The 24,081-nt window shown below is 35.3% G+C and overlaps 1 protein-coding gene across 3 annotated transcripts in view; it reads left to right on the top strand.

The window, feature by feature from the left end:
* AMFR (autocrine motility factor receptor) overlaps window positions 1–24,081 on the top strand; it is a 63,347-nt gene that overhangs the window by 23,534 nt on the left and 15,732 nt on the right. For all 3 annotated transcript variants that reach the window (XM_051979873.1, XM_051979872.1, XM_051979871.1), the window contains exons 2-10: window positions 619–711; window positions 4,290–4,454; window positions 6,205–6,357; window positions 8,082–8,122; window positions 8,720–8,852; window positions 9,570–9,703; window positions 10,742–10,852; window positions 20,794–20,984; window positions 23,028–23,131. In XM_051979873.1, the coding sequence (XP_051835833.1) occupies window positions 619–711; window positions 4,290–4,454; window positions 6,205–6,357; window positions 8,082–8,122; window positions 8,720–8,852; window positions 9,570–9,703; window positions 10,742–10,852; window positions 20,794–20,984; window positions 23,028–23,131 (1,125 nt within the window). The remainder of the gene's footprint in view (window positions 1–618; window positions 712–4,289; window positions 4,455–6,204; window positions 6,358–8,081; window positions 8,123–8,719; window positions 8,853–9,569; window positions 9,704–10,741; window positions 10,853–20,793; window positions 20,985–23,027; window positions 23,132–24,081) is intronic.

The following is a 24,081-nucleotide window of genomic DNA, read 5'->3' as shown; positions in this document are numbered from 1 at the left end:
CTTAAACTCAGCTCAGGAAATCTTCCTTAGTCTTAGAAAAGTGTTTCCCCCTTCTTTCCCTATAGTTCATTTTAAAAGCTCTTCTATATATTCTTTTATCCTGCATTTATTTTTATACATGCCATATCTCTTAAAGATTTAGCTTAAGTTGTAGCTTTCACATGAAGGCTCCTCAATTGCTAGTGCTTTCCCTTCTAAAAGTAGATTACAGAAATTGCGTGTGTGTGTGTGTGTGTGTGTTTGTATATATGTATGTATTTTTACTATGTTGTTTTCTTTGACAAAAGGGAAACTCCTTGAGGATGGGAAATTTTTCCCTTTAGTATCACTATCAGTTAACAGTGTTGGCATCTAGTAGTTGATTAATAAATGTTGATTATTCTTCCCTGTTATGTAAGGTTTTAGAGGACAGGAATGTTTATTTTGTTTTTTATATTTTAGTGCACAGTACCTTATGCATAGAGAAGGGATTTAATAAATGTTAAGCTAAATTGAATTGATTTTTAAGTCCTTGGAAATCATGGCTGAATTTCTTGTGAAGTCTTTAATATTGCTTTATATCTTTATCCTTGCAGCAGGAGAAAATAAAATTTGCTCCTCTTTTGGGTTTATGTACAGGTCTTGGTAAATACTGCTTGCTGTTTCTTGATGTTGGTGGCCAAGTTAATCCAATGTGTTGTATTTGGTCCTCTTCGAGTGAGTGAGAGGCAGGTAAGTGATTTATATGCATAACCAACACAGATAAAGCAGTAGTGGTAGCTGTCTAGTAACCAGATATTGTGTATGTGTATGTGATTTTTTTAAGATGCAAGGATGATGAATATTCTTACAAGTCACATTTTGGAGTCTGAAAGAAATTACTCGGGATTTTCTGTATCAAATACATTAAGAACCTCAGTTTCTTTTTGAGACATTAGATAACTTTCTCTTGTATCTCTGCTTATGATTCCTACCAGATATAATAGGCAATATATCCCTTTAAAATCATTCTTCTCACTTACAGTTCTGGGATTCAGTGAATATTTATAGAGAATAATTTGTGTCTTAAAAAAAAAAAAGAGTTCAGAGTAGTCCTTAAAAAAAAAAAAAAAAGACTTCCATTTTAAAAATACTGGATCCTGTGGGTAGATAAACAGATAAGGTGACTAGCTAGTAAATGCTGTTTAATTTTAGGTGTGGCACTGCTTTGTAAGATGTAACATTTTCACCAAAAGGATTTCTATTTCCACCCTTTCCTGGTCCTTTGGAACCTTAATCCCATAATGATAAATAGAAGTGGCCTGGCGTAAGCAACTTGCTGTGGTGGGCAAAATATTGGTTTTTGAACCACCATAAAATCCTGACTCTGTCCTGTCCTTTCTTTTTGGTCTTAGGCACTTTATTTTGGGGGGCTTCAGTTTCCTTGTTATATAGTGAGGGTCTTGGACTAAATGTTTTCCCTTTAGGTCCCCTTCTAGTTCTGAGTCTGTGATTCTGTGAACTTCAACATTGATAAATGTGATAGGTTTTGGAGCATTTTCGGGAGTGCCATTTTAGAACTGAGACAGGGTTATGACTAGCATGAGCTCCTGGATTCTAAGCAGTACTGCCCTTATTTTTTTGTTCTGAAGTCTTTTCATTAGAGAATTAGTCCAGGCGCTAGGTGGCACCAGAGTGCATATAGCACTGGGCTTAGAGTCAGGAAGACTTGTCTTTATGTTCAACTCCAGCCTCAGACATTTACTAACTGGGTGACCCTGGGCAAATCACTGCACCCTGTTTGCCCCAGTTTCCTCATCTGTTAAAAAAAAAACAACCTAAGCAGAAGGAAATGGCAAACCACTTAAGTATTTTTTCCAGTAAAAACTCCAAAATGGGGTCATGAAGAGTCAGATATGACTGAAACAACTCTATAGAATAACAACTCAGTAGCAATAACAGCAGATTAAAATGTCAAACAGTGTTCTCCCAGGCGGGGCCAGTGGAATACAGAGTTTATTGTAGATTATAATGGCTGTTTTTATATTTATTTTTCTCCCAGTGAAAATTTCTGATTAGTTACATTTAAAAGGTGGTGCAGTAGATAAAGCAAGGGCCCTGAAGTCAGGAGGATCTGAGTTCAAATGTGCCTTCAGGCTACCAGCTGTATGATTCGCTACCCCTCCCCCCACCTCTTCCACCCAGAAAAAAAAGGGGGAAACTTAGGAAGGTTTAGGCAGTTTGCTATACATGTGGAAACTTATATAGATGCAATGTTGAACCCATGCTTTTGGTTTGGGTGATACATGAAAAGATTCAGCTAACTCTACTGTTTTTTTCTTTCTTCCCCAAATATTACTTAACCTCTTTGTTGGATTTGAATCTGATGATTCAAATTATTCTCTATATGATTTTTAACAGTCTAAGAAGCATTTTTAAAAGTCACTCATCTAAATTACAATGTTGAACTCCAGATAATAAACCCATGATAAAAAATGTTATCTCCTGAGAGAGAACTAATGAACTCTTGAGTGCAGATTGAAGTATACTTTTTTCACTTTCTTAATGTTCCTTTTGTTTATTGTTTTAGGACTTTTTTGGGGGGGACAGCATGGCTCATATGGAAATATATTTTGCATCATTTCACTTGTATACTTGATATATTACTTGCCTTCTCAGCGGCTAGGCGGAGAGGTGTAAAAGAGGGAGAGAATTTGGAACTAAAATTTTTTTTAAATATTAAAAAAATAATAAATTATAGTGTTAAGTCATTAGAATTGATAGAGACAATAATTATCTAATTTAGCATGGTTCAGTATGATTGAGCTGATTCTACAAGGAGATGTTATGGGCCAGAACTTGAAACAAGGTACTAAGAGGAAACAATGTTTAAATCTAGTTTAGAATTGATTTAATCCTATAACAATTAATGGTTTCCCAGTGATATAATGATTGGTGTGTACTCAGTGTACAGCATATAAGCAAGAAGCTCTCAAGGCCAAAGAGCACTCTGGGAGAGACAGAAGCCCACTCTTGGAGGCAGAGACAGATTCATTCCATATTCCATTTTTGTGCTGGCTGGAGACATTCAAAGGGAGCTAGGGGCTGAAGCTCAAGACTTTGAAGGACACAATAAAGGACTGGATTCTAACTCCTGGCTGTATTTGAAGTGATTATTACTTAGAACTGAAACTAAGGCTGCCTTCAGAAAACCTCCCCAAGAAACCTGCTCCCAGAGCACCATTATATTATACAAAAGAACACCACAGTTTTGCATGACAAATATATTTTTTCAGTATTAACTCTACATAATAAAGACTAATATAAATGTTTTTCAGATTATTAAGAACCATATAGAGAATATCTTTGTATGGTAGGTTGTATTAATCTACCCTTAATTGTAGTCTTCTTAATTGGAGGAAGAGGGAAAAAGTAAAAAGTACATAGCAAAAAGCAAAAGAAAACCAACAAGGAATTAAAGAAAAGCTGAGAAGCTTTGAAAATAATATGTAGAATTTATTACATTTACATAGGTTTTCTTGAAATGGAAATTTGTTGGTCTGCTGTGTACATGGTAGTGTTTTTTTTTTTTTTTCTCATTTTGTATTTAAATTCAAAAATATTACTGGCAGCTAGGTGTTGCAGTGGATAGAGGACCAGCCCTGAGGTCAGAAGCACATCTGGCCTTGAACACTTAATACTTCCTAGTTGTATGATCCTGGGCAAGTCACTTAATCCCAATTGCCTCAGTCAAAAAAATTTTTTTTAAATATTTTTAAAAATACACATTTTTTAAAATCTAGACTTGAAGTTTCATTTGCCAATGCAAATCGACAATAAATCTGCAATTTAATATTTTAGAAAAATAAAAAGATGAAATTTTGAAATGGCATAATAAGCATTTTTAACATGTTTCAAATGGCAAGAATTTGTGGTCATAGCTAGGATGGAGGACCAATATAATCATTCCTTATCACTATAACATATATATACCAAAGTCATTGAGAAACAGGTTTAGAACTCAGAGCCAGCATCTTTTACATAAGTGCCTATTTTCTAGGTTATTTCAGAATCTACAGTAAAAGGATCAATACATCATTTTTGCCTGTGCCATCCTCCCTCTCTTTTTTTCTTTTCCACTATTGATCATCGTATCAACTGTTTCTTAGAAGTTAATATTGAAGTTATTTGTTGAAAGGCAATATAACTAGCTAAATGCAGGTTTACCCATGACAGCTAACTTGGGGTATAAAGAAACCTCTTGGTATGTGTGGTGCTCATGATGGTAGATTCTTTAATGAACTTTTTTCTATTATACTTTTTCTTCTTAGCACCTAAAGGACAAGTTTTGGAACTTTATCTTCTACAAGTTCATTTTCATTTTTGGTGTGCTGAACGTCCAGACAGTGGAAGAAGTAGTAATGTGGTGTCTCTGGTTTGCTGGACTTGTGTTTCTGCATCTGATGGTGCAACTATGCAAAGACAGGTTTGAATATGTAAGTTTTCAGAATGGCTTTTCTTTTTCTTAATTACATGATTTTAGCAGCTTTGAAATAGAGTGTATGAGTCAGCAGCCCTGTTTTCCCTACAGTGCTAGTCCTTCAACAGAAAGATCTCAGGCTCTTATACTCTTATTGTCACTTGCACAGGTGGTTTTTGTGCTGCTTCTCAATTGATTAAGGGATTCTTGAAAGACTGTTATGCTCTGAAATTTCCATCCTCTCCTCTTTCTCTTCTGGGCTAGTCCATCCCACAGAGTTTAGTAGAGTTAGTTCAAGGACACAAACTATTTTACTTAGTGCCAACTTATCTTTGCACACAAATTATATTTAAATGTAGAGATATGCAGTCTTCCGTTTCTCTTCTAACCTATTCATTAATCAGTATCTTCCAGAATTTGGTGTTTTACCTCTTTCAGGTTATCTTGACTTTTCTAACCCAACTTGATAGCTTGCTTTTTACTGATAGCGTGCAGTGTAACCTTGGGCTGAGAAAATAAACAATCTCTTTCAGTCACTATTCTCCCTGGAAAAGTGAGGCAAGGCCATTTTCTGTCTAGATCCCAATTCTGCTCTTTCCCCACCTTGGGTGAAAACTTGAAGCTCAGCAGCTTCCTTAACTTCTGTCTTTATAATTTATAATTTATAATTATATTTCATAATTTATAATTATGAACTCATGCCAGGGTATTTTTTACAGCATTATCCCTTGCATTCACTTCTGTTGCAATTTTTCCCCTCCCTCCCTCCACCCCCTCCCCCAGATGGCAAGCAATCCTTTACATGTTGAATAGATTACAGTATATCCTGGATACAATATACGTGTGTAGAACCGAACAGTTTTCTTGTTGCACAGGGAGAATTGAATACAGAAGGTATAAATAATCTGGGAAGAAAAACAAAAATGCAAGCAGTTTATATTTATCTCCCAATGTTCTTTCTTTGGGTATAGCTGCTTCTGCCCATCCTTGATCAATTGAAACTGAATTAGCTCTCTTTCTCGAAGAGATCCACTTCCATCAGAATACATCCTCAAACAGTATCATTATTGAGGTATATAATGATCTCCTGGTTCTGCTCATTTCACTTAGCATCAGTTCATATAAGTCTCACCAGTCCTCTCTGTATTCATGCTGCTGGTCATTCCTTACAGAACAATAATATTCCATAACTGAACTAACTTGTTCTGGTCACTTCTGCATTATGGTCAGTTGCTCCTCAAGAAAGACTTCTCTATCAAACTTTTAGTAATTTACTAAAATATATAAAGTTTCTTATTTTTCTAACTAAATTAACCATCCTTCCATATTCCCAAGTACTTGAATAGTTCCTAGCCTTCCAACTTAGTCTCCCAAACTTTTTTATAGTGATTCCAAATATATAAATAGAATAAAATCTTATGCTATCTTGGAATCTGCTTAGTCAAGATGATCAGTAGCACCAATCTCATCAGTGAGGTGAATGATAAAGTGTTTTTGCAAAATTATGTAAGAACTCACTATTGTTCTTCTCATTATCTGTTATTTGGTTAAATTAACCAATGCATAATGTCAGTGTATATATCAGAGGACCAGTCATCACGGTCCAAGGAGGTGAGTGTTGTTTATGTGCAGCTCTTATCACATGCAGTCATACAAAAACTCCAGTGATGAAAACTCTGGTTTTGATCAGGAAGCTAAATGTCCTCTGTTCTTCCTCTCTGCATATAAGAGAGCAGTTACTTGACTCTGTCTTTATTTTACTCCAGCTTTCATTTTCTCCTACTACACCAATGAGCAGCCATGTCCGAGTGCTTACTCTTCTGATTGCTATGCTGCTCTCCTGTTGTGGATTAGCTGTTGTCTGCTGTGTGACGGGCTACACACATGGAATGCACACACTGGCCTTCATGGCTGCAGAGGTGAGGTTTTCACTGTCAGATTTTGCCCTGGTCATATGCTTACTTGTATTTTCCTCTATATGTTTTCAAGAGTTTACAGGTATTTACAAAAATGGAAAATGATACTTAAAATCTTGACCCATTAAGAGTACCAAAGTTAAGAATAGTCATTAATTTTGAAGAAAAAGTCTATCCACCAAACCATAAGCTGTATATTGGACCCTTTTAGAATGTTGTATGGGATGAACATGATACTGTGCTGTCACAGAAAAATAACTTGAGGGGTCCATAATAACAGCCAGTCAGCATTTACTAAAACCTTATGGAATAATTTATCGACATTGAGCAAGGTTTGCTATATTCTGATTTATGCTAACTGTTTTTTAAGTTATATTTTTAATTTGTCCTTATATTTGATGTGGGTATGTTATTTGAGTGAGAGAGATGTGGGTAGATGTTTGACTCTGTCATCCATAGAATCTAGGTTGAAGCTCTCTTTACAACAATTACTAAGCTGTGTCTCCCTGGAGAGATCACTTACCAATCTCAGTGTCACAAAAAATGAGACCATTTTTTTCAGACTGTATATTTGTTGAGTCACATCGTTGCAGGTAATTTCCACACTGTTAATTTCTACATTGTTGAAACAATAGGTCTGAGGCAAAAATGTTATTTGAAGACTAAAAAAAAAATTTCATCTTTAGTAATGATAATGAAACATTCTAAAATCTCAGGAATGTCAATGTCATACCAAAAAAGTTATTAATTTAGACTTCATTAATCAGGAATTTGTTGGAATGGGGCTAGAGTTTACTTTTTGGTTCAGTAGAATTTTTCATAGCACAAATAAACAGTAAATAAAATTGAAAGTAGAATATTTAATATAATTAGGAAAACAAGTTATTGTTTTTGTTTTTTAATTTGGAATCTTCCCATATCAGTTGGTTTGAATTTAAAGTGTTTAATTGTCTTTTTTGGTGGTACAATAGAAGCCCTCTTGTGAAACTGAATAAATAATGTCTTTTCTTATCTCTTCTTTAAGGCCATAATCAATTATTATAATTGAAATATCCTTAAATAAGGTCATGTTAGCAAAGTGTAATTCATTGTTTCCTATAAACTTCATTCAAAAATGGTGTAGGGGGCTGGTTTTTTTTTTTTTTTTTTTTCTTGAAACACCCAGGATTCCCAAGAATTTGGAAAACTACTTCTGGTATAGATAACATTACTGCCATCTGGTGGAACTGACTTTCCAAAACTGTAATTAATACTCGTCTTTGGGCTGAAGGTCTGAGGTGTTGTTATATCAGGAATTATATCTACTTGAATGTGATATTAAAAGTTACTTTCTAAACTCTTTACCTGACTTTAGGGTCTTCATAGTGAATATTTTCATTAATCTATTTTCTTTGATAAAAAAGAACCACAAAATGGATTATTAAATCCACAGATAATTCAAAACTTATCTTATTAATTGATTTTAATAACTAGATATATGCAGTCTTCATTAGGGGTTGCTAACTAAATTTATTTGTTTCTTGCTTCTTTCGTGGTAGAATTATTAGTACTTAATGAATGATCTTTACGAGAAAGGAACTGTTATTCTTGGTATACTTAAAAAAAAAAATCTACTCCTTGTTAATTGAGCTGGTTTTATCTTGTTTTATATTAGATTGCTAACATGAGTTCGGCCTGAATATTCCTTGGTTTTATTAAGTAAAACTGTGTTTTCTTATTTTTTACAGTCTCTCCTTGTGACAGTGAGGACTGCTCATGTGATTTTACGGTTAGTAGCTAGCTATCTTTTTGCTTAGAGAGTTAGAGGGGAGGGTATTGTTTAGGGTTGGAGAATGCAACAGTCTTTGGGAGAGGAACTCCCCAGTGAGTGAATTTGGTCAAAATCTTCAAATTGTTTCCTTTACAGCATCACTGTTAGAGAGTACTTCAGGGTAGTTGCCAGGTGTAGCCCTGTTTTAATGAATATGAAGTTTCTTAACAGCCCAGAAGAGAAACTCACTTGTTAATGGAGTAGTGGAATGACTTACCTTGGAAATAGACATCTGCCTCAAGGACTGCCTTGAGGTTTAGTCCTGGCTACAATATGCATATTGAAATTCTGAAATCTGGAGATTCTGAGGCACAGATCAATTTGAAAAAAGGCCACAATACTTCTCTGCCATAAGAATGAAGCATGTACCATCTATTTCTTCCCTCTTCCTCCCCCTCCTCCTCCACATTGGTACCATGGAGATAAAGCTATACTTGTCCTCCCTTTTAGTTATGGCTTTAGTGTGAAAGATGGAACATTTATATAAATGAGGCAGAATTTCAAAATTAAATAAAAATGCATCCTGACAATTTAAATATTATTTCTTCTCAACAGTTATGTAATTCACCTCTGGGATCTCAATCATGAAGGGACTTGGGAAGGAAAGGGCACTTATGTGTATTATACGGATTTTATTATGGAGCTCACTTTGTTATCTCTGGACCTTATGCACCATATTCACATGTTGGTATGTAACACCAGAATAAGCATCTAGCAGAACTCAGGATAAGACTTCATTAATAAATTTTAAAATGAAACACACAGAATGAGATGTATTGAGTTGATAAAATAAAATAGTTAAAATATGATTTCATTGTCTTCCCTATCTAAATACATAGTATACAAAGAAATAAGCTGGGATAAATTAGTATGATGTTTAGTTCATTGAGTCTTTCAATCTATTCCTAGATTTTATCATCTCTGTAGACTAGAGTCATATGGTAATTTTTGAACATAAAATTTCTCATGTTTGGTTCCTGTAAATTAGCAGTAACTGTATAAACATATTAGAATTATGTATAACTGTATAAACGTTAGAAACAATATAGAAAAGAATTTCTATGTTAGTTTTTTATGATTGTATTTTAATAGTCTTTGGGCTGTTTCTGACTTAACTGCTTAAATTTTACTTTGGTTAAATTTGCAAATAATAAAGATGAAAATCAATTTGGTTGTTTAGGAATGAAATCAAATGTATATAACATTTAGACATAATTTGAAGATTCCTAATAGAAATAAGGTAGTAATGCTTTATGAAATTTGTTAGAATTCATTGAGTTAAATGGTGTGCCAGTTTCATGTTGACCCATGAAATATGCCACATAACACAATAACTTCTTTCAGAATCCTATTATTAATTTCAGGATGTTAATTTTTAATTTCCTTTTTTTCTGCTTTCTTTAAGCTGTTTGGCAACATCTGGTTATCCATGGCCAGCTTGGTGATCTTTATGCAACTACGTTATCTGTTCCATGAAGTTCAACGTCGAATCCGTCGCCATAAGAATTACTTGCGTGTAGTTGGAAATATGGAGGCCAGGTAAGTGAGAAGAGGTTAACAGCACTGAAATACAGCCATGTTAGATGGTGGATAATAGTAAGTTATTTAGGAAGTTTAAAAAAAAAATTATCAGTTACATCTTACTATGAATTACTATGTATGAATCCTATACAACGAACAGATACTTATTAAGTGCCTACTTTCATCAGACAACTGCTAAGATACTTCTAAACATAGATGAGACCATGTCACAACTCTGCCCAAGATTGTCACTGTCTCTCTATTGCTTCTAGGATAAAAAAGAAACTTTTAAATCAGTTGATGAGTCTAATAATAAGTGTTTGGCTTAGGGTTTTCTGATGGCATAAGACTTAGGTCCTAAAAAATAAGTAGAATTTCATTAGGCAGACATGAAAGGAAGACCATTGTAAGCATAGTTAACTGTGTGAACACAAAGTAGCCCAGCTATTTTTGTGTAAAAGTTTCTGTTTTGTTTTGTTTTTTTTTCCAAATTTAGAACTTCAAATTTCCTGTTTTGGGCTAGAAAGCTAAAAGTTACCAACAATAAATATGAATCTTACTAAGATTAAATTTATAAATATATTTTTACTCAAGTTTGAGTAAGATGTAGAAGAAAGTGAACATGGATTATTTTTGTAAAGATTTCTAGCTTCTCCTCATTTATTTAGGGTGGGAATCACAGTGCAGTGGAAAGTACCTTGACTTGAATTGAGAAGCTCCTTCTCTCATTTTTGGCTTATGTACTTATTGGCAGTGTAACTCACTCTGTGAGCTCATTAAGCTTTCCTTTTCTGCAAAATAGGGGTATTTGAACTTGATCTGCTTATTTCACACAATTTCTATGGGGAAGTCATATCAATGTTCTTGTAAACTAAAGTATAATATAAATGTGAATTGTCATTCTTAATAGCTGTAATATTGTTAAGGATTGAATAATGCTGATTGAGTGCTTTGAATTACTGTAGTGCTTTAGAAGAGCAACAATGATGTTCTGAATTCATTTTTTCTTTTCTTTTCTTTTCTTTTCTTTTCTTTTTTTTTTTTTTTTTGTTACAGGTTTGCAGTTGCAACTCCTGAAGAACTAGCTGTCAATAATGATGATTGTGCCATCTGCTGGGACTCAATGCAGTCTGCAAGGAAACTGCCCTGTGGACACCTCTTTCACAAGTATGTGTGTAATGAAAAATACCAAATATTGGAGCTAAAAGGGACCTCTAGCTACTTCATTTTGCAGAGGAAAACTCTGAGAGGTATGGAAATATGTATAGCTAATAGACTGTGCGATTTCTATACCTGCAGTAGTGTCTGATTGAGGGGGGAGAAGTTAGGAAGTGTGTATTTGGAGGAATTTGGTCAAACTCCTCAAATTGTTTCCTTTACAGCATCACTGTTAGAGAGTACTTCAGGGTAGTTGCCAGGTGTTAGCCCTGTTTTTATTGAACATGAAGTTTCTTAACAGCCCAGAAGAGAAACTCACTTGTTAATGGAATAGTAGAATGACTTACCTTGGAAATAGACATCTGCCTCAAGGACTGCCTTGAGGTTCATTTCTGGCTAGAATATGCATATTGAAATACTGAAAGCATTCTTTGTATCTATCAGTGCTATCTATCTTAGATTATAAGCTCCTAAAAACAGTCTGTGTCCCCTTACCTAGCTTCATAAAAATCATTTGTTATCCTTTTTGTTAAATTTGATGATGGTGGAAGTAGGGGGTTGGGCTTTTTGATCTTGAAGTATTGTGTTCACTTTGAAGTAGTTCATTTTAGGAAAGACATTCCAACCGGAATACGTTAGGAGAGGCACCAAAAATTGTGAAGGGGGAGCTGGAAGCTCATGAGCCTCAAAGGCAAGAACTAGGCATTCATTGGAGAAGTGAAGACTTAGAAGACACCTATATTCGAATATAGGAAGGGTTCTCATACAGGACAGGCATCAGACTTTGTTCTACTTGGTCCCAAAGAGCAAAACTAAGAACAGAATCCTAGAAATAAGGAGTTGAGGGGCCACAACGTTAATCTAGGGTATGAGTTATCCTATATCCTATAACTCATATCCAAGGAAGAAACTTCACTGCAGTAAACCCCATGAGTGGTCCTAGACCTTCACTGCTTTGTGAACCTTTTACATTCCTTATCTATTCCATATTTGGACAACTGCTATTATTGTGATGCTTCTTTTTTATTTTAAAATATGCATGATTCTGTACTTGGCAACAATGTAGGTGTTCTTTCTAACAAGACAGACCATAGTACATCCATGCCAACCCATTATTACTCTTGTCTATCTTCCTAGGACAGGATGGGTGAGGGAGGAGGATGTCTTAGCATTTTGGGGGACTTCCTCATTTCTCTTGGCATTGATAAATTAATAAGGTAATATGAGGATTTAGGAAAACATTAAGGGCAAATAAAAGGTTTATAAGAGCATGGTATCATAAATCTAGAAAGATCTTAGATACATCAAATTCATTTTTTCTTGTTTTGCCTTGGAACCAGCCAGTTTTCTCTTTTTTTCTGATGCATTTCTTTGTTCACATCTTTTACATACTGCTTCTCTATCATAAAACCTTGTTTGTAATATATCGTCACTGTTCAAGTTTACCATATGTAGGAGGCACATGGGTAGGAGTAATCCCTTTTGAGTAATTCCAGTTTTCTATTTAAGGTACAACTATCTGCCCCTTTATTCAGATTCATAACATGGGGTTTTCTTTTTTGTTTGTTTTTTTGCATTAAAAAAATTTATTAATAGTATGTTATTTTTCCAAATATATGAAAAGATAGTTTTCAGCATTCTACTTTTGCAAACCAATTTTTTCCTCTTCCCCTCCAAGACAGTAAGCAATACAATGTAAGTTAAACTTGTGCAATTCTTCTAAACATATTTCCACATTTGTCATGCTACACAAGAAAAATCAGGTCAAATGGGAGAAAACCAAGTAAAGAAACAATAACAAGGTGGAAATAGGGAAAATACTATGCTTTGATACACATTGACTCCATAATTCTCTCCCTGTATGTGGATGGCACTTTCTATCATAAGTCTATTAGAATGGTCTTGAATTACTTCATTATTGAAAGGAGCCAAGCCTATCACAGTTGTTACTGTGTACAGTATTCTCTTAGTTCCGCTCACTTCACTTAGTGTCAGTTCTTGTAAATATTTCCAGGCTTTTCTAAAATTATGCCACTCATAATTTCTTACTATTCCATACCCATTCTCCAGCTGATGGGCATCCACTCAGTTTCCAGTTCCTTACCATACAAAAAGGGCTGCCACATTTTTGCACAGGCACATTCCCTCTTTTAAGATCTCTTTGGGATATAAGCCCAGTAGAGACACTGCTATATTAAAGGGGATGCACAGTTTGATAGCCCTTTGGGCATAGTTCCATTTTGCTCCCCATTATGGTTAGATCTGTTTACAGCTCTACCAGCAATGCATTAGTTTTCCCAGCTCTACCAGCAATGCATTAGTTTTCCCACACCCTCTCTTCATTATCTTTTCTTGTCATCTTAGCAATCTGACAGGCAGAAATGGTATCTCAGACTTGGCTTAATTTGCATTTCTCTAATCAATAGTTATTTAGAGCATTTTTTCATATGATTAGAAATTAGCCTTGGTATTTAAACCTCTCTCATCCCTCTCACATTCAAGTAGTTGCTGAATCTTACGTCCCTCCCCTATTTAAAAACAAAAACAACAACAACAAAAAAACTTTCCTTGGTACCTTACCTTTGTTAGGATATGCTTTTTATGAAATGTCAGGTTTTTACTGTAGCAATTAAGGTCCTTCATAATCTGATTCCAGACTAACTTTTCTAGAATCACATCATTCCTTTTTTATGCACCTTGCATTCAGCCAGGTTGTCCCACTTATTGTTGGCTGAAATGGATATTCTATTTCCTAGAACACCTGCACAGCCTCTCCTGCCTAGCATGTCTCACTTCTACCATTCTATCTTCTTTCAAGCCTCAGCTCCTACATCATCGCCATAAAGTTTAGCCTGGGGCAAAGATCAGCCTGCCATCTCTGTACACTAAGAATGATTTCACATTAAAAATAAAGTTACATTGTAGCTCACAGGCCAAACAAAAACCCATCATGGGCCAAAGGGCCATAGTTGGCTAACCCTTAGCCTAGTGGCAAGATGCTGGACAGAGTCAAGGGACCCATTCAGACACTCACTCTGTCACTGGTCAGCTTTGTGGCCTTTGGCAGGTCACTCTATCTTGTAGACATCAGATTCCCATTTATAAAATGAGTGTTGAATTAGATCATATGGGGTCGCTTCCAGCTTTAGATCTATGATCATCTGCCCCTATGAAGGTTTTCCTTGCATTGAGGTTTTCTAATTCCTCAAATACGTATTATTTATGTATATATTGTATGTTCCCCTCCACTTCCCATGTCAGTAGATTGTAAGCTTCTTTAGGATACAGATAAAGGCATAGCTGTAATGCTTATCAAATTTGCAGATGACACAAAGTTGGGGGGGACAGGCTAACAAATGGGATTATAGAGAGTCCGAAAATATCTCAAGTCCAAATTTCAAGTTAAAAACATTTATTAAGCACTTTCTGTGTGCTAGGCACCATGCTAAGAGCAAAAAGCAGTCTACTCTCAAGGAGATCACAATCTAATGGTGGAGTAATAGCCTATGTAGTAGCTCCATTGTGGCTAAAGAAAATGGAGCTACTACATAGGCTATTTGGACTTGATATTTTTGAGATAAAATAAACATCAGAGGGCAATGCACAGATCTTTGGGGCATTACAACAGAAACTGTTGAAGTTAGTGTTTGAATCATTGGAATCATTGATGAATATTACCTAGTAACAGTCATTCACTCTGTTTGAAATTCATCTAATTTTAATATTTAATAATTAATCTAAATAATAATAAATAACATTTAATTTAAATATTTGATATTCCATCTTTTCTACTAGTATGAGATATTTTTCCATAGTATGAGATATTTTATAAATGCTTTTCTAAAATCTAGCTAAAATATTTATCTAAAAGATTTCTCTAATATGCCAATTTTTTTACTTATTTAAAAAGGAAATTCATTTAGTTAGCTATTACCTGTATTTGATGAGATCATACTAGCTTTTTGTGATCACTATTGTGATCACTATCCCCCAAAATTATCTTTATTGATACCTTTTTATATCACAGTCATTTCTGGATATATTCTTCTTTCTATACCCATATTAAACTCTACCTTACAACAAAGAAAAATAGTTAAATGGTAATCATGTTTATTTTTTGTTTAACATTCAAAATCCATAGTTTCATCTCCTGTTTGTTGAGAGAAACATTGATAATTGACCCATTACACTTAATCTAATTCTATTTCATTCTTAGTATTCTTTTCCTTTACAGTATTTTGATTATTATTTATGTTGTTTATATACATGTAGTGTGAATAATGCCCTAATACTGTGCCAATACAAGTTTGGTTAATTTTTCATTAGAAGGTATTAAAAACCTTGAGATTTTTAATTGATGCAGAAGACTAAAGTTTAAGCTATTGGCATACTTCTGGTTGTTTGAGTACAAAATAGTTCTGATACTTAGCAAATACACCACAATGGACATCTTAGGCAAGACAACTTTCTTCTGGCTCCCTTAGTTTGTGTCTTTGTTAAGTATTCTTTTGACATGGCTAAATGAATGTTTTACAGTTCGTTTGGTTTGGTCTGGGTTTGGTTTTTGAGCTTCTTAGCATATTGATTTACTGAGTAATATGTGTCAATTGTATATCATATTGGGATCAAGCCACCTCAGCTTTGGTAGTGAACCCTGAGTAAAAAGGGAAAGATTTTAATGCATTAAAGACAGTTAATTACATAAGACCAGTTAAAAGAAAATATCATAGAACAAACCGAGACACAAGATTAAGTATTCTGATTTCTAATTAGCGGAAAGATGAGGAACTTTCCAAGTTGGAAGGGGGAGAGCAAACAAGTTCAATTTCCTGAAATCAGAAAAAGAGCTGTCCCACTTACAATTCCTAAAACACCTGCACAGTTCCTTGCCACCAGTGGGGGTCAGTTTTGAGTTAAGACATATAGGTTGCTTAATATGTATAATCTGAGTAAATGTCTTACATCAGTCTTTAAATCTCAATGGAATTTTGGTCAGTATAATCTAGGACTTTAGTTAAGCAAATAGGGGAGAGGATATGGGAGCACTCTTATTGGTGTAGTTAGAATAAGGAATAGGAGGATAAGGGGAAAGAATTAAGAAGGGATTTTTTTAAAGAGTGTAGATCAATAGGGGATATATAAATAAAGGGTATAAGTTAATATGGTAATCTACTGTTTGATGAGTCTAAAGATTCCAGCTTCTGGGATGAGAACTCACTGTTTAACAAAAACTACTGGGAAAACTGAAAAATAGTGGGGATGATAGAATAACATTTCATACTGTACATTAAGATAAGGCCAAAATAGGTACATGATTTAGACATATAAAGAGTGATATCATAAGCAAATTAGCAAAGCACAGAATAGCTTACCTCATCTATCGAACAGAGAATAATTTATACCCAAATAAGAAATATAGAAACCATTAGGAAATGCAAAATGGTTAATTTTGATTACATTAAATTAAAAAAGGTTTTGCCCAAACAAAACCAACCAAGATTAGAAGAAAAACAAAAGGCTGAGAAACATTTTTTACAGCCAGTTTTTCTGACAAAAGCTCATTTTTCAAATTTATAAAATACTGAGTCAAATTTATAAGAATACAAGTCACTCTCCAATTGATAAACGGTCAAAGATATGAATGGGCAATATTCAGATGAAGAAATTAAAGCCATCCGTAGTCATCTGAAAAAAAAAAAAATGCTCCAAATTACTGTTGATTAAAGAAATGAAAATCCAAATGACTTCAAGGTACCTCCTATCAGATTGGCTAATATGGCAGAAAAGGAAATTAGAAAATGTGGGAAAATTGGAACACTAATAAATAGTTAGTGGAGTTGTGAATTGATCCAACATTCTGGAGACTGATTTGGAAATCTGCTTAAAAGGCTATAAAACTATGCATACCCTTTAATAATTAGCAATAACACTACTAGGTAAGTATTCCAAAGAGATCATAAAAAAGAAAAAGGACCTATATGTACAAAAATATTTATAGCAACTCTTTTTGTGGTGGTAAAACATTGAAAATTAAAGGGATAGCTATCAATTAGAGAATTGCTAAAAAAAAAAAAAAATTGAGGTATATGCATGTAATTAAATACTGTTGTGGTATAAGAAATGATAAGCAGGCAGATTTCAGAAAAACCTCTAAAGACTTCGATGAACTGATGCTGAGTGAAGTGAGCAGAACCAGAAAAACATTGTATACCAGTAACAGCAACATTGTGCAGTGACCACTTGTGATAAATTTAACTATTCTTCGCAACACAGTGATCAAAGATAGTTTGAAAAGACTCAGAAACATTGAGTCTGAATGCAGACAGAAGCATACTATTTTCAATTTTATTTTTGTTCTTTTTTTTCTCTCGTTGTCCCTTTTTGTTCTTATTCTTCTTTCACAAGATGAAATATGGACTAATGTGGAAATGTTTAACATGATTGTACATCTATAAGCTATATTAGATTTCTTGCTGTCTTGGGGAGAGGGAAGAAGAAAAAAATTGAAATTCAAAATCTTATAAAAATGAATGCTACAGGAATTGGAAAAATGAAATACTTTTAAAAGTGGAAAGGAAATAAATATGGATTACATTGGGGTAAAAAGAGAGGCTGAGAAGGACAATAGTGAAGAAAAATAGGATGGAGAAAAACACATAGATAATTATTATAATTTTGTGTAAATTAGGATAAAAACCACCATAAAGTGTCCTTTTTCAGATTACAATGCAATAAAAATTATATTTTAATAAGAGGCCAGAGAAACATAGATTAAAAACTACTTAGAAACTACACAACCTAATCTTAAAGAATGTTTGGATTAAAGAACAAATCTTAAACATAATTCTATTAAAGAGAGTGACAATAATGAGACAACATATCAAAATCATGGGATACAGCAAAAGCAATTTTTTGTTGCATCAATAAAATAAAGAGCAATCCAATGACTTCTGTATGCAATTGAAAAAAATGATTAGAAAAAGAACTAAAAATTCCCAATTAAATTGGAAACTAAATTGGAAATCCTAAAAATTAAAGGTCATGATGTGATTTAGGAATAGGCATTTTCAGCATGGAATAATATGATTTAAGAAAGCAATTTCTAGTTCCAAATTATGTACTTGGGATTCAGCACCAGATGAACAGATTGATGGCATGTTGGTGTTCAGTCATGTGAAAAATTCACAATGACCATTCTTTTTTGACAATAGATAGATTTCTTTGGGAGAAGAGGTTGGATATAAAATGAAGACATATAATAGACACTAGGAATAGTAAATATGAAATAAGAGTGAGGAAAACATAGTGGAACTCATGATTAACCAGGAGGAAGGGAAAATTTATGAGGTTGGAACATGTCTGTATGGGAATTTAGCATCCTAAAAGAGTTAGGTATAAGGAGAAAGACACCATGAGACATGGTTGAGGGAGAAGAGAAACACTAGGGGGAATGGGGGAGAAAGGAGAGGAAAGACACCATGAGGCAGAGTGTGTGGTGGTGGGCTGACCCAAAAGGGGTTGTGATGCGTGAGCCATGGACAGATTTATAGGGGAAATTTAACCAACCAGACAGTGCCATCTGTAGTCCAGCCCTTCTACCAATCACGCCTACTCACTCAGGGCCTTGTCACCAAGATTAATAAAACTGAGTGAAAAAAACCCAATGAATTAATAAATATAAGTAGGCATTGATTTTATGAAAAAACCGGTAAGATAAACCAGTGTTAATATGAGTTTAAAAAAGAAAAAACCAAGTCCCTGGTGTTAAAATGCAGAGGTTACTATTGCCATTGTGGGGATCCAGGTGGGGGTGATATGGTGACATTCAAGTGAATTGTATTTGCGTGGTGGAGGACTGTGTAAAGTCATCCACCTCATACTTTCCTCCAGAGCATCTGCGTCCAGTGGCCAGAGAAATCATCTGGAGAACTGGAGATGGGCCCTAGATGAAGTGGGAGATCCTTGACCTAATTAATCTAAAATCCTTAACAGGTCTCAACTCAACTGAGACAAGGGTCACAATTGAGAGACTAAAGCTAAATACGAAAAAAAGAAAAAAAAACTGGCCAAAGAATGGCCAGTTTTACCTAGTTTTCCCCCCTCCCCCCCTCTGCAAAATCAATCTGGGAGGGAAAGGCCCTCGGGGTTTCTGGTCAAAATGGCCACAATTTCCATTTTCTTTCCCTTTGAGGTAATGGGTAATATCCAATGGGTTTAGCCTAGGATCTTTTGTTGGCCATTCTTTAGAGACCCTTGATTCATACATAAAGGGGGGAGGGTAAGATTGTTGAGGGAGGCTAGAGAACTACTTGTTCTGTGGAGTTGAAATCAGGCAGAGCAATTGATGCAATCTGTCCTCTAAAAGAAAGCACTGGGAGGGGAGACCACCCTTTGCCACACCCTTCTGGGCTGGAGCTCCCAGCCTCCTCCAGAGGAGGGAGGAGGTGTGTCAATCAAGGCTGATTTAGTGAGGATCAAATTAAAGATAACCAACTTAACCTGGAGGCACTTCCTGTTCTGTGGGTTTAAAATCCGTTTGGCCTCTTCAGGCTGGTGAGGCGGCAGCCATTCCTAGCTGGGACAGATTTACTACGGCCATCGCCTTTGCCAAAAGGTAGGTTTGCTTAGGAGAGATTCTAGACAAAAACCAGAGGCAACAAGTGCCAAGAGGGGCAAATGTGAAATTGGTTTATCTAGAAAAAGCCATTAAAGGCTGTGCCATGAAGCCTGGCTATGCCATTGATTGGCAGGTTAGATCTGTGGAGGTCCGCAAACCATCAGAGAGAAGACACTATGATGGGGAGAGCATGAGGAACCTCATAGTAGCCTTTGGCCTGAAGAGAATTTAGCAAAAGTTCACAAACACGTTCTGTACTGGGAACAGCCTGGGTGTTTTTAAGAGAAACTGGGGAAGTAAAGGGAGAACTCAGAGGGAGGGATCGAGAACAGACAGGGAGCTGGGGGGGGGGGGTCCAAAGCTGGGGCCCAGACCCCAGATATGCCTAAAGATATACTAATAATCTCAGAAGGTTCTTTAAAGATGCACAGAAGTTGGGGAAGTTAACAAAGAGTTCTTAAATCTCCAAGTCCGAGACTTGATGATGTCTGATAATAGCTGGTTTGCCTTCTTCCTGACCAGGGAAAAGAGTTAATTCATATCACAACTGTAATCAGCATGGAATTATCGCTGGAGGTGGTTTGTTTTTTTCCAAAATCTGGACAATATTGCATTTTCTCAAGTAATTCTGTATTTTTCAATTACATCTATCATGTTTTGGGTACTTGAGGAAAAGTTTGGTAGTCGGTCCTCTAGCCCTCAGGCATCACTCTAGATGTGTTGGCTATTTGGTGATAAGATTAGAAATGATGAACTTATCTTGGGAGCTTCCGGTGTGAATAAAAATGCAAATAAGGGGACCATAAAATGTATAAAACAGTTTTTATTCTGGATTTGGTGGTGATAGACTCAAACTAAGAGATGATATTAAACACAAACTGGCAGTTGAAACTTAGAGAAGTAGAGAACGAATAGCACCCCCCCCTTTTTTTTTTTCTTTTTTTCTGTGGAAAAGGTAAACGGGCAGTTTTTATAGCTATTTCAAACAGACATCTCTTTATTTCTACTAAATTCTTTAAAGATTTTTTCCCCCCTTTAGAAAATAATACAAGTAAATGACAATTTTCCAAAGGTGAGTTTTGTCCACAATCCTCCCCCCCATATAGTTCTTTCAGAATATCTGAATACCTTAAATGTTCAAATAGGCCTTATTGTGACTTTAATTTTTTTTTCCTCATAAAGTAATTAACATATCTGAAGTTGACCCATGATGTTATACACACATGATATAAAGCATGTTGGGTAATAGAATGTATTCAGAATAGTTTGTGGTGAAGCTTTCCTAAGAACAGTTGAGCATATTAATTTTTCTTACATTTGAATTTTTCATTAGCTCCTGCCTTCGCTCTTGGCTTGAACAGGATACCTCCTGTCCTACCTGCAGAATGTCTCTGAATATTGCTGACAATAATCGAATCAGAGAAGACCAGCAAGGGGAGAATTTGGATGAGAATTTGGTGCCTGTGGCAGCAGCTGAAGGCCGACCTCGCCTAAACCAGCATAATCACTTTTTCCACTTTGATGGTTTGTTCTTTTTAACTATCTGAGACTCCTAACAAATTCTTAAGGCTAAATCAGCCAATCTGATCATGAAACCTTAGATTTTTTGCTCCATCATTGTTGAAGATATTTAACCTTAGATAATGTTTTCATAGTAGAGTCCTAGATTAGAACTGGTGAGATCCTGAGCCTGTGTGGTCCAGTCACTCCCATTATATTGAGAAAGAAAGCCCCCCAAAATAGATTTGAATAAGGTAACGTGGATTGTGAAAAGCAAGTCAGGATTTGAATTTTAGTCGAAGAATTGTAGATCCAGGAGACTCCACTGAAAGCATCTCTTTTTAATAAAGACAACTTAGGGGGGAAAAAAAAGAATCTTTTTATAAATGACTAGATCTTAACTTTTAATTATTTAATTCAGCAAGCAAACTGTTTACCTTTATAACTCTACCCTTGGCCTTTTAATACTCTATACAAAAGCTGGTGTGGGCATGACTAGGTTGAAAAACACGTGAACAGAAATAGGGTGACTAATTTGAAATATGTGGAGACCACTCAAAAGATTTGGCAGGTGGTTTGTTAAGAGAGTTAGGGTAGGGTGAATAGTTGAAGATCTTTGTAAGATGTAGTAAGACTCAGAACAAAAATACAGCCTTTAAGAAACAGGTGAATTTAAGAGGAAAGAGAATGAGTTCTGTTTTGGATGCACTGGGTTTGAGAATCCCTGTGAGGTAGCTGAATGAAGATATATTCTTCAGGCAGTTAGTAATATAGAACTGGAACTGAGGAGACATGATAAATGGATTTGTGGATGTGGAAATCCTTTAGAAAGAGATGAGACAATAAATGTGCCCATGTGAGATTTTGAATAGAGAAAGAATACTCAAGAGTTTTGAAATAGGCTTTCACCTTTCACCATCGCCTGGTGAGTGATAATCCAGCAAAAGAGTGAGAAGAACCAGAGTAGAGCATTAACATTGAAAGTCCAGGGAAGGGAGCACAACCAAAAGGACAGAATCAAAACTAAAACTGCTGCGTGACTTTGAGGGCAGTTTGGAGGCTGGGTTGAGGTAGGGATGGGAATTTGTTCCTAGCATATCTGTGAAGATCCAGATCATCCTGACCATTATATAGGAACTAATGCAGAGATGACAGAATAGTTTCTATATATGCATTGGGAAGTCTGGAAGCACCTAGGGTAATTGAAGACCATAAGTGCATTGTGTGGATTTGTATATGCATTCCTGAAATATGATTATCCTGACCTTGTAAATCCAGGCTGCCAAAGAAGAGCAAATGTGAAACATGCACTCTTCTGTTGAATATCCACAAACCAGCTGAATTATCCAGATCAATCATTACCGTTTCCATGGTCTGGCCTTGTAGAGACAGTTGATTCACTTTTGCCACCAATAAAAAGATGCTTTAAGAATGAATGGATAGGGGCTAGGTGGAGCACCAGTCCTGAAATCAGGAGGACTTGCATTCAAGTTTGGCCTCAGACACTTAATACTTCCTGGCTGTGTGACCCTGGGCAAGTCACTTAACCCTCATTGCCTTGGCAAAAATATACCTCTGTGTGTGTGTGTGTGTGTGTGTGTGTGTGTGTGTGTGTGTGTATGTATGTATTGAGAGGTGATTGCTATAATTTGGTGTGATTTGATATTTGCTCAACAGATTCCCTATCTCCTTTCTCAGTAAACTAATAAAAACCTTTGTTCCGGGCATTGGGGCTGGGAGGACACAAATCAAGAAGCATAATAAAAGATTACAATTGATCATCATGGGAAGAACAGTCTTAGTCAGGTTTTCGGGACAGAAGTCAGATTATTCTAAGAGTTATGCTATGAATAAAAGTGTGGACCAGTAGTTTGAGTTTTTTTTTTAAGAATGGGTGAGATAGGCAACACATTATTTGAGTGTTTATATTGTTTGATATATTGAAAAAATAAGTTCAATGAGAACTAAAGGATGAAATGAAGAACACTGAATTCTCTCCCACTGGGAGAGAAGTTTAAAAATTTCTGGATTCTCATACCTGTGCATTCTCCCTTTTTTTGCTTTTAGGTTCCCGAATTGCTAGCTGGCTGCCCAGTTTTTCAGTGGAAGTGATGCATACCAACAATATCCTTGGCATTACTCAAGCAAGCAATTCTCAGCTTAATGCAATGGTAAAACATCCATTTTAAAACTAAATCTTCTTTACAATTATCAGTTTTATATTAAGAAAAGTAAAAATGATCTAAATTCTTTAAATAAGAGATTTGGAAAGAAAAAGCTGAGAATACTTCCCATATGTTAATATACAAACTTTTTGATCTTGCTTAACCCTGGCAGTTAGCAAGTTTTTAAGGTTATTAAAACTTGTATTCAGCTAAAAATTTGGTGGGTTTTTGGTTGTTGTTTTTAATGTTTAAATGTAACTCTCAGCTTTGTTCCTGCTTACAGGTAAGCAGAGTTGAAAGGTGTATCCAAAGTATTTATCCAAAGCAAGTATTTTCTCTGTATCTGAGTCCTACTTTTTGACTGCTTTCACTTGTTTCAGTCAAATGTCTTTCAAGAGTCATTTTCCAGAATGAATATTGATCATTTTTATAGTGTGCCAAATGGTAGTGCAGTCTAACAGAATATTTCATTTATTTTTCCTTGTGGTTTTCTAGGGTTTATACCTGTCATTTTTTCTGGTCCTTTTGTAAGTTCTTTACCAAATAAAGAGACCTATTGTGTGATGTATTTAATTATTAAAATGAGAAAGTTGTAAGATCCTTAGTTTTTTATCCTGTTGAAGCACAAAGAAAAAATGATATTACAGAGATCTGAACTTCTAGAGCCTCAGTTTACTTATGTGCAAAATGAGAAGTTAATACTAAATAAATTTTGCAACTGTCTAGCAATAAATACTATAAATTACTTCATTACATCAAGTTTTTTTCCCTGGAGGCAATTGGGGTTAAGTGACTTGCCCAGGGTCACACAGCTAGGAATTGTTAAGTGTCTGAGACAGATTTGAACTCAGGTTCTCTTGACTCCAGGACTGGTGCTCTATCCACTGCACCAGCTAGCTGCCCCCTACTGATTGTTTTTTAATAATGTTTTAGGAGCAGTATTCCAGTAAACTAGG

This window comes from Antechinus flavipes, chromosome 2, assembly GCF_016432865.1.
Source record: "Antechinus flavipes isolate AdamAnt ecotype Samford, QLD, Australia chromosome 2, AdamAnt_v2, whole genome shotgun sequence".
NCBI lineage: Eukaryota > Metazoa > Chordata > Mammalia > Dasyuromorphia > Dasyuridae > Antechinus > Antechinus flavipes.
The sequence above is the reverse complement of the archived record's forward strand: the minus strand, read 5'-3'. Positions and strand labels throughout refer to the sequence as shown.